Source organism: Agrilus planipennis, unplaced genomic scaffold (assembly GCF_000699045.2).
Source record: "Agrilus planipennis isolate EAB-ADULT unplaced genomic scaffold, Apla_2.0 scaffold96, whole genome shotgun sequence".
NCBI lineage: Eukaryota > Metazoa > Arthropoda > Insecta > Coleoptera > Buprestidae > Agrilus > Agrilus planipennis.
In genome coordinates, this window is record NW_020438968.1 from 244,164 (window position 1) to 263,100 (window position 18,937).

At 31.1% G+C, this 18,937-nt stretch overlaps 1 protein-coding gene across 4 annotated transcripts in view; it reads right to left on the reverse strand.

Moving 5' to 3' along the window:
• Positions 1 to 5,120: 5,120 nt before the first annotated feature.
• LOC108734464 (ninjurin-2) overlaps positions 5,121 to 18,937 on the reverse strand; it is a 20,731-nt gene continuing 6,914 nt past the window's right edge. The window contains exons 1-3 of one of the 4 annotated variants that reach the window (XM_018466044.1): positions 15,822 to 15,997; positions 15,556 to 15,729; positions 5,121 to 5,774 (exon numbers count right to left, since the gene is read on the reverse strand). In XM_018466044.1, coding sequence (XP_018321546.1) covers positions 5,601 to 5,774; positions 15,556 to 15,729; positions 15,822 to 15,893 — 420 coding nt within the window. In that variant the 5' untranslated portion in view covers positions 15,894 to 15,997 and the 3' untranslated portion in view covers positions 5,121 to 5,600. Of the gene's footprint in view, positions 5,775 to 6,602; positions 7,703 to 9,540; positions 10,203 to 15,555; positions 15,730 to 15,821; positions 15,999 to 18,937 lie in introns of those variants that run through there. The other 3 variants (XM_018466045.1, XM_018466047.1, XM_018466046.2) reach the window with 3 other exon arrangements.

Genomic DNA, 18,937 nt, shown 5'->3' on the forward strand with positions numbered 1-18,937 from the left:
ATATATTTTTTATAATTTTAAAATAAATTGTTTTAATGTTATTTAAGAAAGATGAAAATTGACCATTCCCTTCCTATCTCCGAAACTACGGAATCTAAATTTTTGAAAAAAAAAACAGGAAATAGTTCTTTACTTACAGATTATACGGAAATTAATAAGAAGTCTCTGGTCTGAACATAACGTTGAATTGATAAAGCTTTTAGATATTGTAACTCCATTTTAATTTTTCCACCTGAAGATGTCACTGTGTGACGAAATGTACATTGTGATACATTAAACATCTTTGTAACTTGTGTTTGTGTTTTTATTTTCTACGTGAATATAACGTGGTAAATCTTTTAACAAAGCAATATTGTGCTTGCAAATTTACATTTGCAGTTTGAATGTATGGGAGAAAATGTTTTTTTTTTCAACTACAATGTTAAGTTGGTTCTCGAGTTATATAATTACTCGTGTGTCTGTCTATCCGTTTTTTATTTCGAACTAACTGTTGCTCGCAACTTCGTTCCCGTAGAATTCGGTTATATCATAGTCCCCATTTTAAATTTTTAGGGGTAATAAAAGACACTTTTCGAATTTTTCATTTTTATCAACTGTTAATGCTGGGGGTTGAGTAGTTCTTCTGGACTACGCTGGAGAGTAGGGCTGAAGACCCTCTTTATTCTCCTTTTAGAAATTGTGGAAATGGGTAAGTGATCGTTGGGGTGTGAAAAGTGATACGGACGAAATGAAGACAGAAAAGGGTGAAAGATTATCTGTGAAATATACGACTGCCCTAGTTGTAGCCTAAGTGATCCTAAGTAGAGGTGATATTTTGAAAACTCGTTTTATGGTGGTTGATACTCTGTATGAGGAATGTTTTGCAGAATTTCAAGTTTCCTGACTCAACGGTTTCGGCTATGCCTTGACCGATACGTCAAACATCGAGCTGCCTTTTTATCCCCTTTGGGGTTGAATTTTAGTTCTCGCTATCGTCTCGAATCTCTAGATCAGTGGTTTCCAATTTTTGTTTCGGTATGGAATCATTGTTTTTAACCCACCCCTGTTTGACGGAAACCCATCTAAAGACTTTGTTGAATTTATATATTAAACAATTACAGAAATATTCTACTTTTATATGTACTTCAAACTTTTGAGCATTCGATTGTGATTTATATGATTAAGCAAATTACATACACATGTCCCAATTTATGAAATGTATATAACTAAATTCACTAAACTAAACATTAAAAAGCAAGCAAACACTGAAAGAAACCGATTTAATTCTTTATTAAAAATAAGTAGGCATTCACTTACATACGATTAATGTAAGTTAAGTGCATCTAGCAAAAGCTATCATGTTCTTCACACATCGAATTGATGTGATAAAACTTTTGATGTTCTACTCTAGAGGAGTAGAGGTAGATCTAGATTAGATTACTATTCACAAATAGTTAAGAATATGGGATGTTCTACTTTTAGAGTAATGCGAAGATTACCTCATGCGTATCCAACCAGTCTTAGAATTAATGAGCTTATGATGAGTGGCTTGATTTCTTTATCTTTAATAAACATTATAGTGAAAATGTGGATAACCGCCATATGTAAAAGCCTTATTTGAACACTCACCAAGATCTACATTTCCAATGTTTTACATGGTCAAGTAATCAATAGGAGACAATATTGAAATCTCTAAAAAGTTTTGACATTTACAAACTGTAATAAACTTTCTTGCCTCTTCTATTGTATTCGCCTTTTACGTCTTTCTAATGTTTGCAATTTGCTGGTAGGAATAATCGTATTTCTGGCATAAGCAATATTAGCAAGGCAATATTCCTTTTTCATTGATATACTCTTCTATTTCGTTCACAATACTGTGCATAGGAAACCAATTAGGAAAGAAATCAAAATAATGTTTCAAATTCATTGCTTGTTATGGCGTGTTAATAAACCTTTTGCTTTTCTTACAACTGATTCTTTATTCATATCAAGAGTTTCTTGTGAACATATCCACCTATATGACTACAACGTCTTAACCTTTAAGGTTTAATTTTAAGGTGAGCCTTCTAGTTGCCTAATTATTACGAAATAAGTTAAGAAATTGTCTTGAACGTGCATGAGTTCACTTACCTTGAGAAACTAAGAAGTAATTCTTCTTTATGAAACCACTATTAAATTAATTATGTACTAAAAGACACAATAAACACATACGCACGTATTTTACAATGAATGACACAAACTGAAACTAAAGAACACTTAAGGTGCATGTATTGAGATAAAAAGCTTCATTCTAAAATTTTCATTACCGTATTCTTTAAAAATTTCATATTCTAAAACAATTTATTATAAACTTAAAATCATGTTATACCAACTCACAAACCATTTACTTTATTTACAAAAAAGGATTTGTATTGAGATGCACCGGATAGTTACTTTGCCGGTATCGGATAAGTACCCGGCATTAGCAAAACCATCATGGTTAGTGGTTCACCAGTGACGTAGGGTGAATTTCTGCCACCAGGCGTAAAGCCTAAATTTACTGCCCTTCCTATACTTCTTTTACTTTCTGTAGCAATGTGACCTTCAGTTTGACCGGCGCAAAGTAGAAAAGAACAGCACTAGGCCAGAAAAGGAAGGAGGCAACTCTCGCCCAAACTCTTAGCCGATGAGGAGCGTATAATCCGTACAGTACTGCACGGAAAAATTGACAATTTTATCCACTACAATTGCATTGCTCAAATGTGCTGTTATTGGTACCATTTACTACTGAAAATATCAAAGAGATGTTTATTTATATTTGAAGACATATTAAAGGCTTTAACGCTTGTTTTTGACTCGCACTACTATTCATGATTGAACAAAACTTTTGGCAGGTACTGTATGAAAAAGTATGTTTAATGCACAAGAGTCGAGAGTATAATGAACTTTTTTCTCCCTACCTACGATTTTGCCAGCGCGTATCCAAGACATTGGAAGGAACACATCGCTAGAGAAAGTATATGAAGTATATTTTCACTATTATAGAAGATATTTTACTTAATTTGGTCCGCATTGCAGTGAGAAGATGTAATTTAGCCTTTGAGCAGATAAGTAACTGAAAATACATTAACTTATTTACAAATAGCTTTCCTTACAAACTTGCACAGTCAGTAGAATGACAGACAAGGGAACAATTAGTGTACCGGTAAATGCACATGGCCAACTTTCCAGTAAAAACAATAAATAAATATTTTTCAACAAATCCATAAATTTACTTTTTTCGTTTTGATTAAACAGAAAAACGAATGTAGTGATTTTTTCTTCAGATGATATTGTTATTACTAGTTATTATCTAACAATGCTGTTGGACTCTATTGTTGCTCTATCAGGGTCACCGCGTGGGTAAGAGGTCATTTCGGTATTACGTAAACACCAAAGGAGAACGAGAGGTCTTTGCTTTGTTTGCTTTTTATTTATTTTATTGTTTTAGTATATTCTGATTTGAACAAATATGACATCCTTACTTGTCTATGATCGAAAGCAAAACGCAGGGATTTCCCAAAATAACTGGTAATTTAAGTTAGATTCCTGACCGTCACTATTAAATTATGTAGTGTTTTCCAGGGTGGCGGTCAAATAATTACACAACTATATGTTTTTGTAACGTTTCGGTTTATTCAATCATCTTCATACTTTTGAAGTAGTATTACTGCTTGTACACAGATATTAACTTATTTTTAAACATTCTTACATTTTGAACTACTGCATACTGTATAATTATTTGACTGCCACTCTGAAAAAATGTTTAATTTTGCTAACAAGGGGGTTAAAATTACTAAAACTCGGTTTACCTAATGCTTGAATGGCCTCTAAAAGTTGAGTTGGTTGTGTGCAAAATAAATTTTGTGTGATACAACATTTGTAAATTACAACAAAATAATTAATTTCAAAATATGTTTATTTACCATACTTAATAGAAACAAATGTAAAAGTAAGCATGTGTATTTGCAAAGATTTTACAGAACTTACTTCATTTACGAAATTTTTGTTCCATGGTAGCTTGGTTTATAATAGTTTTAATAATTTCATTTCGAAAACACTAATATAGTATAGTGTTTATTTTTTTCATATACTTAGTGTTTGTTTAGTAGTGTAAATTTTAAGTTAAAAGTGAAATTTTGAAGTCAAAAAATAGTTTTATTTGGGAATATTTTGTTATTAACTATACAAGTCCTAAATGAAAACTTTTTAACAAAATATTCGCGAAAAGGGCGCACGACTTCTGCATTAAAGAATCAGCCAAAATAATTACACTTCGCTTCCGCAAAAATTGACAGTTTACTTCTGTTTCCGTTATGACATTTCCGTTGCATCGCTAGTTATTAGGATTTGATCATTTTTAACAACACAAAAATTTCTGAATTTTTACGAGCCAAGACGGTACTGCTTGCTACACGGTACAAATTAAAAATTGGTACAAATACCAAGAAATTGGTGTCTTTAACATTACTACAAGGCAGACTCTAATACCGAAAAAAACATTTTTGACGCCGGGGCCCATGACCACCTTTGCACCCCCTCCCATGCTACGCCACTGTGGTTCACGTCTTCGTTCTAGCGAGCTTTCTATTAAATATCACCCTCCCTAATATTCCAAACTACATGACGTTCCTTCCAAAAAGTCAATGAAATTTTAATTCTTGGTGAGAGGATTTTTAACGAGAGGGTTAATCCAGTGTCTGATAACTTTAAAACTTTGCCGATGAAGTGCTTAATCTGCTTTGCTCTTAAAATTAATTAAGAATTTCCACTGCAATCATCAGATTGAATGATATCTCAATTACTAATTTCAAAAACCAAATGTGCCAGTTTATTTTATTACATTCTTGAATATTTTTATAAGAAGATGCAAGCATTTAGTACAGTGGTGAGGAACGTGCGTCCTTCTTAAAAACTAGCCCTTGTATTAATTAACATTTAATGAAAGAATTGTCTATAATTTGAAAATTAATGTAACATATCGGTGACGTGCTGTCATCTATTGAGCATAACACGAATTACAAATTGACAAAACCTTTAAAGGCTCGTTATGAATATTTTTATGTGAATCTATTAACACCCAGCAGAAATCTTATCAGGTATCCAAGAAAAATCAACTGTAATATATTACAAAATATTTATTAATCACTATTATTTAGTTTTATTACAATAAGTACATTTCTTTGTCTACAAAACAGTATGATGTTAAATTAGTTAGGTATTTATCTTTAAAGGAAATCAGATGCTTTTAATCCACAATAACATAAACGTAAGTGCATATAATAATAATTTTGTGTCCTTATGCTATTAGCCGATTTAAAAAAAAATATTTAAACAGAATATTATTTGTACAGAAACGTATATTATCTTATAAATAACCTAGTATAGATATCTGGGGATAAAATATTATTAATTGAAGTGGTTTGATAACAAAAAAATATCATTTTAAAACGATCTTTTTGATAAAGATAAAAAAGTTATTTAGTAGGTAGCAATCGATTTCGATATCAACGTTTTAATAAATAAGTACCATTTCGTAGTACATTTAGTAACCGTAATTTTTTGTCAACTGTACCTATTATTGAGTAAAAAAGAACATTTTATCAGACATGATCCTCATTTTTCATTTCAAACATTCCTATTATTATATCAATAGCAACTACAACTATGTTCATAATGCAAATTAAATTATTCATCCAATTGGCTCCTTCGTGGTCCTGTTTATTATTAATATTCCACATGCTCCCCAATAAAATATTTAACGCGGCTTGGACAACCTTTTGATTAAATAAAAAAAAAGAAACAAAATAAAACAAAAGGAAAGAAAAAGACGAAAATGGAAATTTTAAGTGCTAATGATACAAAGACAGACTGTATAGTATAGCACAATCCTAACTAATATAATAAATGTGAATGTGTTTGTTTGTTTGTAATGATTTCACGCCTTGGGGATGTTTGGGAGGTATGTCAAAATGCTACGAGACAAATAAAAATTTGGAAGAACGTTCCTCATTCAATTCTTAAACTCCTGTAAAAATTACAAATCGATTCACTAAACCGTTAAAAAGTTATTGAAATTTTAAAAAATTGTAATTTTACTCGTCATTTTATGGAGATTCGTTAACCGAACAGATTAAATTTATTTTTATTAACAGAAAAAAAGCTATCAGAAATTTCAAACTTTTATAATAGGTAACTTGAACTCTGGAAAATCACTTTAACGTAAGGTTATACAAATTTACTAAATGTTTATCGAGGAAAAAATGAAAAATTAGCTGAAAATGTCGTTTTTAGTTGATAATATAATGATAATATTTATAATTGTCTGAAATAAATGCAATTTTAAAGTTTTAATTATTATTTAAACATATTAAAAAGTTTTACGCTCATTATTATATTATTTTGTTTCGAAGTTGAAATCAAGGCATATTCACTGTCAAAAGTCAGTTAAACAATTTTCCATATTATTCGTTATTTCTTATTTTATTCAAAGTTTTTAGTTAAATTCCAAATTTTCTCTCAAACCGTACACTTTTTTTTTAGTATAGATAGTATTTATTTACCTCATGATATGCTGCAAAACCTAATTAATTACGAATTTCTAATTTTATGTACTCTTGTCTCCGATTGTACCTCCCAAACATCGTTAACTACTCAGCCAATCATAATGAAATTTTGTATCCACATTATCAGGGGTATATAAAAGGACATAGGGTACGTTTTTCCTAGAAAAACAATTCTGTTGCAGAGAAATATAAAAATTAGTTCATGTAGTCGTCCGGCGTATCATACGTAAATTGTTCGGAGTTAAATTAAAACAGTACTAAATATTGTTCTCAATTTTTAAATACTTTTACATAAAAATCAATAAAAAAAACATAAACGCAAACCTAGTTGTTTATAAAAGTGAAACTGCTTTTGTATAGGAGATATTATCTTAGATTATTATTATTATTATGTTTTTGGGAATGATTTATTTCGCAATAATTTTCATTGTTAATGCAACTCTAACAATAATAAGCCCTTACGTATTGGTTATCATGAAATCATGATAAAATAACTTCATTTGTTTCTAATAATGAACAAGCATTTTACCACTGTCAGACTGTTATGATTGCAACAGATTCATGAATTGTTACGAAATTTATATGACACTAAAACATATCACTTATAAAAAATATCGCAATAAATGTTCGCCCAGAATAGATATTAAACATTATATTTAGATATGTCCTAATATTTTTTTAAAGACATTAATTATCTGGAAATTTAGATAGATGGCACTAAAATAAAAATTAGGCACTTTTTATGAAACGAATTAATCATTAAGTACAGACCAACGTTTCATATAAAAGTAGGTACATAATTACGAACTAGAAGTTTCACTTTTGGTAATTGCTGTTCCTTCAGTGCATAATGTCCTTTTACAATTACTTTATTAATCCATACAACACAAATATGTTACACAACAGCTATGATGATGTCTGAAAATCACGAAGATACTATAATTTCGTATTTTGTTTTCATATAGGTACTACGCAAAAGTTTCCTGCATTTCAAAAACGCCAATAATAAGATTTACAACAACAATAAGAACGTTCGCAATTAAAACTAAATTGTTGACCCAATTGGAAGCTTCATGGTCCTTCACTTTATTTAAATCATATTTAGAACCCAAAACAAGGCACATAGAAGCTTGGACAACCTTTTGAATAAAAAAGAAAAAAACACAAAATAAATAAAGAAAAACTAAATAAAGCGAAAAAATGTGAAAAAGCCATCACTTTTGCATTTTGTTTTTCCAATTGTACGAAATAAACATACGATTTGTTTATATACTTGCATATCGAATGTCAAGAAAATCTGTCTAATTATGCAGTGATGGACGCAAGGAGGCAGAAAATAGGGAGGAAAATTTTCCCTCCCAAGAGCTCTATAACTTATGGATTACTTGAGTACTGCAAATAATATTATGTGAAAAAAATCGAATTAAGAAATTTGCTTCCGAATATCAAAAAAAAAATTAAAAATAAACGTTAACAAAAAAGATATTTAAAAATACCACTTAAATAGAGTGGCTCGAATTTGTACCAAGTTGTACTAAAGAGCTCTAAAAAGTTAATAATTACCCCTCCCCAAAGAAATTTCTTAATCCACCCCTGAACATTCGTGGAGAGATCATTGTGCTCGCTAATCAAAATTAATTTAGTCACAAAAAAATAAGCAATTCGATTTGTCATTACAATAAAAAATTATTTCTTACTGTAACTAAGTATATATGCTACCTGTTGTTTTCCAATTTTACATTATTTAATGTTACCATAATATGTAGGTATATAATATGTATTGCAATGATTAACTGAAAATCTTACACAATTTCATAATAAAATAACAAACTCAATGGATAAAAACGTAAATAGCAATTAGCAAATGGGGATTAAATTCAATTACGATTAGAGATCAGACACTAATTGCGAAGAATTAAATGGTAATGCGGGATCATAGCCAAAATTCATTTTAACAACGTCACAAAACAGCGAACATGTAACAAATCCTAAACAAATCTGATTTATAATTTCAGCCGCATATGCTTGAGTCTTGCCTTCGTTTAATTTCATTAGTGACATGGTCAATGAAAGCAACCCAATGATAACCTAAACAATAAAATTTAATTACTGATAATTATCCACTCCTAAAAGATTTTCCTCTGCATATTAATTAAAGCGGGGTTTCTTAACCTAAAGTCCCTTGTAAGGGACCTTGTCATGAATGCCCCGAGTCTATGGGTAGCCTGCCCAAATTCAATTAATTATTAAGATAATAGTCATTTTTAAAACTTCACATGGTCAAAAACAACTCCTCAGTTTAATGTAGATACATATCCAACATAAGCGTCAGCAACCTGTCGCTAATAACTGCTTGATTGCAGAGTTGGATAGCTTGCAATTGTAGTTCTAGTCCTTTTAGGGCTTGAAAGTACTGCTGTTTCATGAGCAACTAGTTAGATCATGGTAAAATAATTTATCAATGGCTTCAAACTATTTCAAAGTGCTTAAAGCACATTCAAACTTCTTATAGATTTCAATCTAATTGCTTTCAAAGTAATTAATAATTCGATGTCCTTAGATCATAAAATGCAACTGGGCAACAAGGGACTTCGAGCTTTTGTGCTTTCTTTCCTACAATTCTATTAGAAAAAAGTCCGGCGGATTTTCGAAATTGCCCAGTGACTGTTAAAAGTTAAGAAACCCTACTTTAGAGTGAACCTTTTGTTTATTTAAAATTTTACTACCAATATAAGAGTTTTCTATGGTAAGTAGTATAGTATTTAAAACTACCTACAAAATCTCCATATTAAATTTTGTGCATTATTTAGAATGCACATTCCTACACTTAATAATTATAATAGGAATTGTCTTTTATTGAAGTGAAACTTCTTTATCGACGGTAGGAAGGATATTTTCTGGGGTATAAAAATTAAACGTGTAACGTCACGCGTCACGTAACGCGCCACGTGTGACCCCTGGTGGATATGTCCCAAAGGAGTCATTTTAACAGGCTTCAGAAGCTAACTTGTTAGTAGCAACCGATAATAACAAAATTGTCATTTCGGTAAATTGCGCGCCTGCGCTGTACTGTATATGTATTGCATATGCGTTTGTGTTTTTTTTTTAAATTTGTAATTCCTCTGTGGTTTTAATGGTACAAGCGTAAAAGTTTTTAACAAAACTAAATCAATATTCCGCATTCGTCAACTCGAAATAAAGTTATATTTTCCTGATATTTAATATTTAGTTAATGTAATAGTTTATGTCAATTTTTTTTTTGAACACTACTGTAATATACAATCTAAAGAAGTTTCACTTCTTACGCGTGTACACTAATACACCCTTTTTTACATGTTCTATTATTTCAAATACTTCCTAATGGCCATTTTTCAAATTTCTGATTGTGATTACTATATATCCTACTTTATTAGTTTTCTTTATATAATCTCAGAAATCTGTTACGAATTATTTTTCATTCAAAAGCCTCAACGATTGATTTGCGTACTCGATACCAAAACCAGAAATAATTACGTTTACTAAAGAAATTATAAAAACTAAAATGAGAATACCATCGTTCAAGATAATTGCAGCGATATGGTCTTTGCTTTTGTTGATGTTGACTCCTCCAATTATCACAAAAAGAATGGCAACTGCAAGCTAACAATCCATTCATTAAAATTTAATTTGATTAATTTTTTTGCATCTTAGAGGAAATGACGTCTTTAAAAAAATAAAAAATTACACAAAGAATCAATATTTTACATAACAATTTATGAAATAAATTGGCAGATTGTGACCTGCTTCATCATCATATGAAATTCAGCAGGTCGTCATCTATTTGAATAGTTTCATTTCAAAGTGACTTATCTCAGTTCTTTTTCTTCATATACTTTTTAATTTACCCCATGGAAGGTACAGTTCTTTTTCAATATAATTGTACAAATGGATAGAATTAAGCCAACCCAAAACGACTATAATCTAACCTTCAGGAGAAACATTGCATTAAAAAAGAATACAACGTGTAATTATACAACACGTTACTGAAGTGAAACTTCTTCAAACACACAAACATACCGGGATGGGGGTTACGGAATTAGTTTAATGGTATTAATTGTACACTATGCTTCGCACGGATGCAATGCTGATAGTAAAAATACTATAGAATGTCTTTATATACAACAATCACAGCTATTTGTCCAAACCGGCCGGTACCGCCGCAACCGCTAAGTCCCTGCATTGTAATTCTGTAATATCTTCGAAAATATTCATTTAAATTACAAGCTGTAAAGGGCCATATTGATCTATATTAAATGCACAATGTATTTAAAAGTACTTAATTGGATAAGGATTAATGTTGTATTGCTTAAAATCGCTTCGTAAATAAGCCATTATTTCTCGTAAAAAGTAAAGGATAAAAAATGGTTATTGTGGGTTATCTCTAAGAGATAGACATATACCATTCCGAACTTTTTTGTAGATCTTTTTAAGGTGTACAATACTGTAGTATATAATTTTGATCTATCTCGTAGGGTTCAGCCAGCGTTTGCAAGGTAAGCGCAAAAAAATGTGTTTATTTACGACATCACATTACAAACCTCTAAAATTATAAGTGTTTCTCTACTATATTATGCATGTATTATACATTTAAACCTTCCTCTTGAATCACTCTATATATTAAAAAAAAAACGCATTAAAATCCGTTGCATAGTTTTAAAGATCTAAGCATTCATAGGGACAGACAGCGGGGGAAATGCGTTGCATGATTTCGTTACATAGCGACTCGTATGAAACGAAATTACCCTACCGTGCGTAAAGAAGTTTCACTTCAAAAAGAAAAAAATTATGAACCTCTTCAAGGTTAGGTATACGTATAGTTTCGGTTGTCCTATGTCAAAATCATCGGAAAATTAATTTTAGTAAGTATTCAGCCCGAAAATGGTGACGTCAGTCCCACAACGATGCATATATAGTAATATTGGACGCAAACGCATTTGAAACTAAAATTTCTGATTTAAAATTCTACTTATCGTCTGGTATCTCCAGTTCCAAAAAGTTAATTTTGAAGAGTGCACGTTTACTCATTTTTCTCTAAAAACTACTTCATAACTTTGATTAGGTACAAGATTTTAAACTAGATATGACGCCATTTAAAAACGAACTCAAAACTAAATTCTATCATTTTCAAAAGAAATTGACTAAACAGTTGAAACAAATTACGTGCGATCTCGATTTTATTGCTCATTATATGAAATATGAAGAAACCCTATTTAGCATCACAAAACATGCATGAAGAAATTATTCCATTAAAAATAGTAAAATTAATTAAAATTATCAAAAATGGCATTGAAAAGATGATACGTAATAAAACGATAAAAATTTCGTAGACAATGCATACAACATTCCTTACAGCCTGTAAAATTTGATAACAAAGTTCAAGTGATTGCTTTCGTACAGACACTAACACACGCCATTTTTTACAGTTAACAAGCAATTTTCACCGATATAATAAATTGTAGGTCTTTTGATAAGTTTATTTCGTTTTGGAATATATTCCAAAAGTATAAAACAAAATCGATGTTTTTATTTAAATTGCTACTAAACTTACATTAGAGGATGAAATAACACAATATACGTTTCACATAGAAATGATAGTTTCATTATCAATTAATTTTTGCGTTACTTAATTCTGACTGTAATTTAATTTATAACCTCTCCCATTCCACCTTATTCATATTTACAGTCAAACTTTTTTAAATCGAATACGTAGATACATAAGAATTTCTTCATTTGTCTAATTCGAATTTTTCTATGACTTAAGATTTAATTCGCGGGTTACCACGAATTAATATTAATTTTCATCAGAACAATCAACAGCAGTGTTAATCAATAGTTCGAATTTTTAAGTACCATCATAAACAACATCATATTACGGAAAAAACGTTATAGAAGGAAAAGACAACACGAACGAAGTACTTATACTGTCTGACATCGTGATCTGAGATTTTAAGGGTTATTAGTCATGGACTCCATAACACACTTCAGCAATTTTCGTATTTCTTTCAAAAATTGTTATCGACCGAAACGAAAGCCGAAAATTAATAAAATTCGTTTTTAAAGTGTACTGTTGTTCTATTTTATCTTATTATCTAACACGTTTCCTAAAAAGTTTAGACGAAAAACTTATTCATATACCTAAACCTTAATAAAACATTTTTCTATAGTTTAAGAAGATGGGGAACTCCTTTTAAACTAGATAACGAAACATAAACATAACGTTGTAGAAATGCATAGTCTTTTAATCCTAACAATATAAATGGCGTCATCCTATGCTAAAAACATGAAGAATGTTAAAGTCATCGAGCAAATATCTCTTATAAAATGCGGACAAAAAATGTTCGATTGCTCGGACTAAATAAACAACAAGTTCTTAGATGGAAAAGATACGAGGGCGGTTAAATAAGTAGCCGTGTTAGACATGAAGACATCTTTTTTTTTAAATTTGTTTTTTATTTTTCAACATAGTCCCCTTCTTACACTTCTCCCAACGACCCTGCCATTTTTTTTACCCCTCTAAAAAATAAGATTTGTCGAACTCTCCAAAATCCCCCTGTCTCGGCGATGACTTCCTCGTTTGAGCTATATTTCTTTCTCAGTAGTCATTTCTTCATGGTAGGGAACAAGATGAAGTCGCAGAGAGTCAAATCGAGTGAGTACAGGGTGTGCGGCAGCAAATTCATAACGTAATTCATGCATTTTGGCGGCAACAACTCCTGATGAATGTGCCGGTGCGTTATCGTGTTGAAAACACACCTTTTTTTTTCGTCAAATGCGTCCGTGTCTCCTTCAATTTTTTGTCGAAGCGGTCCAATAACTCACTGTAGTATTGTCCAGTGATCGTTCTTCCCTTTCCTAAAAAATCCGTAAAATGATTTCCTCGGTAACGTTTGCCGCATTTTTTCCCATCCAAAAACAAAAAGCGAGTTACCGAACGATACTGTTCTTTTTCCATCTTAGCGAAAATAACGAAGCACATCTGAGTGGAATGACTGCCAAATCCAAACTAACCTATCAATCAGTCTGAAATTCGTTTTGACGTGGTTTGATAGATGGCAGCACACGATGACAACACCAATTTCCCTCAGGAACGTCCTCTGTCTTCAAACACGGTTACTTATTGAACCGCCCTCGTACAGTTCTTACGTTTTTTATTGCAAGTAAAAGCGGAAAGATTTCTAATGGTTATAATTTTATTGTGTCACAGCGAGAAAAGCAAAATTTGTTTAATTGTAAGCGGTTCAATCTAGCCTTATCAATATCAGTTAACTAATTAATTACCTAAAGTATGAAATGATAGTTTGTGCTAGCTGAACCATTATGTGTGTGTATAATAATATGTTTCACACATTACAGTTACCTAAAGTCCTGCAACAGGTAAAGAAGGTTGCTCGTATAAAGAATACTTAGCAACCGAAGGATCAAAAATTGATATCAAAAAATTCAACACAGTGATTATAAATGAACAGTAAGTAGTAAAATAGTTAAGAAACGTTGCCGATTTTCGGTAAGATGGTAAATGAAGGCGACAATCGCGCATAATATGCAACGACAGGCAGAGGAAGCCAATGAAGACCTATGGAAACAAAACATTTTCAAACTGTACCTATATCTTGTATGTTATACAGGTAAGGCAAAACTCTCACCGAACATAGAAATTACACGAGTGAAAATGCGTAATATTTGGTGAACGTGTGGATATTGTCTTTTCAGTAACATCTATCTCAAAATATGTCACCTACTTGTTTGAAAACTGTCCTAAACTGCTGCAATAAGATAACAGTTACGCATTTTGTATTAATTAACAATTTTTTCTCATTAATTTTGAGGTTATCCGTAGTGGGTAAAATCAATTGAAAAATTAATTTACTGATACATTGAAATAACGCTTCAAAACAGTTTACTGTACCACATCTTTAAATTAAGTTGAATATTTTAGATTAAGACGGTAACACTTCTCCTAATTACAAAAAAAAATTACTTAGCACTAGCTGCATTAACCATTTTTTTATTAGGTACCTATTGATACACAGGGGAAAAGATTAGTATGCTTAGATTTGCAGATGGTATAACAGTATCAACATCTAGCAAGGAGGAGTTAGAGATAGCTTTAAATGAAATGGAAGCGGTATTGACAAAACTGTATTGTGTGAAAATAAACAAAAGTAAAACAAAAATAATGGTTAGCAAGGAAAGAAAAAGTAGGGAAAGAGTGAATATAAAGATAGTAGACGAAAAATTAGAAGAAGTGGCCGATTTTAGGTATCTAGGAAGTCAGATAAGTCAGGATGGAAGGAGTTGTAGGGATAAAAAGTAGAGGATAGCGCAGGGTCGAGTTACCTTCAATAAAAAGAAGTCACTTCTATGCTCGTGAACGGTTAATTTAGAAATTCGAAAAAGGCTGTTATGGGTGTATGTTTGGAGCACAACGCTATACGGGTGCGAAACATGGGCAGTGGGCGGGGCGGAAAAGAAAAGGTTAGAAGCGTTCTAACTGTGGTGTTATAGGTGAATGATGAGGTTACCGTGGATGGAGAATGTTAGAAATGAAGAGGTGTTAGAAAGAATAGGAGAACAGAGGACTATATGGAGGTCAATAAGAAATAGGAGAGATAGGTTACTAGGACACCTTCTCAGGCATGAAGGTCTAGTCAGAAACATATTAGAGGCAAAAACGGAAGTTAAGAGGGGTAGAGGTAGTCCTAGATAATGTCATTGTTCGCAAATAGTTAAGGATATGGGTTGTTCTAGTCTTAGGCAAATGCGAAGATTAGCTCAGAATAGGAAAGAGTGGAGGTGTGTGTCCAACCAGTCTCAGGACTGACGACCTTATGATAATGATGATGATGATTTAGAATATACTCTACACGCGGATCTATAAATATGAATTTTTCTATACACAAATAGCTACATATGTTTTAAAAAGGATTTAATCTAATCGATATTATCGAATTACCTGAAGTATGATCGAAATAATGATCAGAGTGAGCATCAGGGTGTAAAATTCATGTCTTGTACCAACTTGTAAGATATACTTCAGTTGAGACGCATTCGCTGTCAGCAAGGCGATGTCCAACAATCCTTGAGAAATGGTTTTCTTCGTTGCATATTTGTTAGCGTCCAGACCTTTCTAGAACAGAAAAAATTACTTTATTAATCACTTTATCCAATGGTCATTAATTTAATAAAGCAATCAGGATAAGTCATTTATTTAATAATTACAATGAATGATGCTATCCCATCGGGATTATCCTGGTCATCACTACTAGGTTTGGGAACATTAGTGGAATCCATTTGTTTTACAACAATAAACACCGTTAAGTTTAATGAAAAACAAATAAAAAATATTCACATTGCATACAAGTAGGTTGCCTGTCGAAGCAATAATGAAAACAATTGTTTAATACCTTTGTTTTTTATCTTTTTGAGTTATCTTTTGTTATCAATATTATTAATAAAACAAGTTAATTTTAAAGTAGTTCACATTCTCACCTGACTAACATTGATACCAAATAAAGAACTCCAAACAAAGAAATAAAAACGGGTAAATTGGCTAATTCATCTAAATGATGCAAGAAACTGAACAGATCACGTAAATAAAGTATTGGTTACTAAATAGAAAAAATTGCAACTCTCATACCTACATGTATTAAGATTACACTGATTTGTGTTTCTAATTTTTTATTTTCGTCATTTATACTTCAGTTTTCCAATTTCATCACTTTTACATATTTTATATCGTGATTACAACTAATAAATTTTCAGTTAATCAAGAACTTGCACGGATATTAAGTAAGAATAACAGAAAATGAAAAGTGTGCAGTAAAAAAATCAATTTTTTTTCTCTTAAACACTTCAAAACTTTATTTAAGAAGACGTCGTAAGCAACATATTTTAGATAGTTTTAAAATAATTAAATATTGTTAAAATAAAAGGTGAATTTTGTCAGATTTTATACCACATGCATTTATGATGGTTCATAATTTCATAATTTACCCTCTGTTAAGAATGATAAAAATACCGATGTCTTGCATGCACCATTTTGGTCACAGCAAAATTAAAATTATATTTGTAAAAAACAGAACATTAAATTGCATGCGTTTGTAAAGTAAATTGGTTAAAGGTGATTTAAAGCTTATTAGTACAGCCCAAAGGGCTCATACGGTCGCATTTGTAATACTGGTAAAAAAAAATCTAAAATTTCGGGTTTTCTAATTGCATGCCAATATGTAGAGCTCTTGTGGAAAAACTAGCAGTAGTCTTGAACTACCTCAAATGAAAATTAAAATTTCCCACTTTTGTGCTACAATAAACTGCATGTCAATTTTTTCACAAGAGTTTTTTATACGTAAAAAAAATCCTTTCTTTTTTTTGGTATGCAATCTGAAAATAGAGAATTTTTACATTTTTAGAATTTCGTACCTCAGCGCTTTTTTTGCAGGAACGCGTGGAGGTATCAAGCTGAAATTAATATCAAAATATTTCAGGTCTGCAATTCCTTTAAACTGTGAAAAACTCAAACTTCTGAGTCAGTGCTATCAAAAGATATGGCCGTTTATGCAGCATATTTTGGCACTGGCAAGGAAATCTAAACCTATAGGGTACTTCCCATTAACATAGAATCATAAAATTTGGCAAGAAACAATGTCTTATAGCACAAATGAATAGAAAATTCGAAAACTGCAAATTTGTAGTTGCATTTTTGAATTGTAATATTATAAATAAAGTTGATTTTGCTACCGTACTAATTAAATTAAAGATAATTAAATTGAGGGTGTTGGTAGTCTGTAATATAATAATTATACGTTTTGGGGAGTGATTTTGAGGGGAAAATGAAAACAATCCTCAAAAAGAGTGAGAAAAACCTTCGAGACTGTTCCCAAACTATTTACATACCTAGGCTGTTTTTTTTTTTGTAAAAAGTGATCGGCCTATGTTTCATAGTCTTATTTCTAAATGCATTTAATATTTTATTTTCTTAAATTCTTTACAGTTTTTGAATACAGTTATCAGTTATCGGAAAAATTGGAAATGAAGGCGTTCACTATGGTGAATGTTTAAGTTGTATACATAACTTATTGATAAGCCGTTTCATTTGAAATTAATGTCAGAGAAAGACCGTAAAGGAAGAAATAAACCGCCCTCTTTGGGCATCCGCTATTCTGGACTTGTAATGATATCTTTGCTACGGTTTACGAACAAATGCTAAATTTCAATGCTGTAGCTTACCCAAAGAAGCCTTATTGAAAATAACTTAGGGCTTATGATCATTACTGGGGAAAAACTTAAAACATACTCGCAAAAGGCTAGAAAAACACATTTTAATTACAAATATAAATTATCAGTCTTCAGAAAGGTATGCGATGCAATATCGGAGAACCCCACCTATATTGTTACTCATCCCCAATCTATAATCTAGACGCACTTTATTTGAAACAAGTAAAAGTTAAACAAAGACGTGCTCTGAACCTATTTTATCAGAATTAATTATTGTTTTGCGTATTTGAAATGAAAAGTTCTAAGTAGGTACTTGAAACAAAAATCGATGCGATTAAATTGTTGAAATAATAAAGTTATTACTTCATGTATTCACTTCAATATAAATATTTTAAATACATTGTGGTATAAAAATGATAATAAGAAATTAAGTAAATTGTAGTGTGATCAAAACGATACTAATTTTCATTAAGCCTTATTTACCCACTAAGCAGCCTTCTTCTTCAGATTGAAAAAGCCAATTAACTGCCTTTGGTATTGTTTTCTAAATCCATAAAAATCTACTTGAAATATTGTTATTCAAGACCAAGGCTGAAACCAAGACCAAACGAACAAGACCCAGACTAAAACCAAGGTCAAATACAATAAAAACGAAAAATTATTACTTCCGGTGGATTTATGAGTTAAATTATTTGAAGAAACTTTAATGATTCTTTTCTTGTAACAAAACAGTTTGGGATTTTGGGATTGTTAGATTTTAACACTAAATACAAAAAGAAAGAAACTTTACTGTTGTTTGAAAGTTTTCTTTGTTCTTAAACGAATATCTTTTCGATATTTTGTACTTCTTTCAAGTACCTTGTACTATTTTCTTCGCTTATTTATGCGTTGGAGGAATGCAATGCGTAAGGGAAAATTGTCAAGTTTTCATAACTCTCGCAGCTACCCAGAGAAAATGAAAAAGGAAAATTCACCTATTATTAAAGCGATATTTACAATTTATCCTACTACCCCGTTGCTTTGCGAAAATTATAAAAATTAGAATTTGGACCCGAATTTGTAAAAATAAAATCCCAGCAGAAATAAATTTACTAGGTATTTTAGTTGATATTACAAATTAA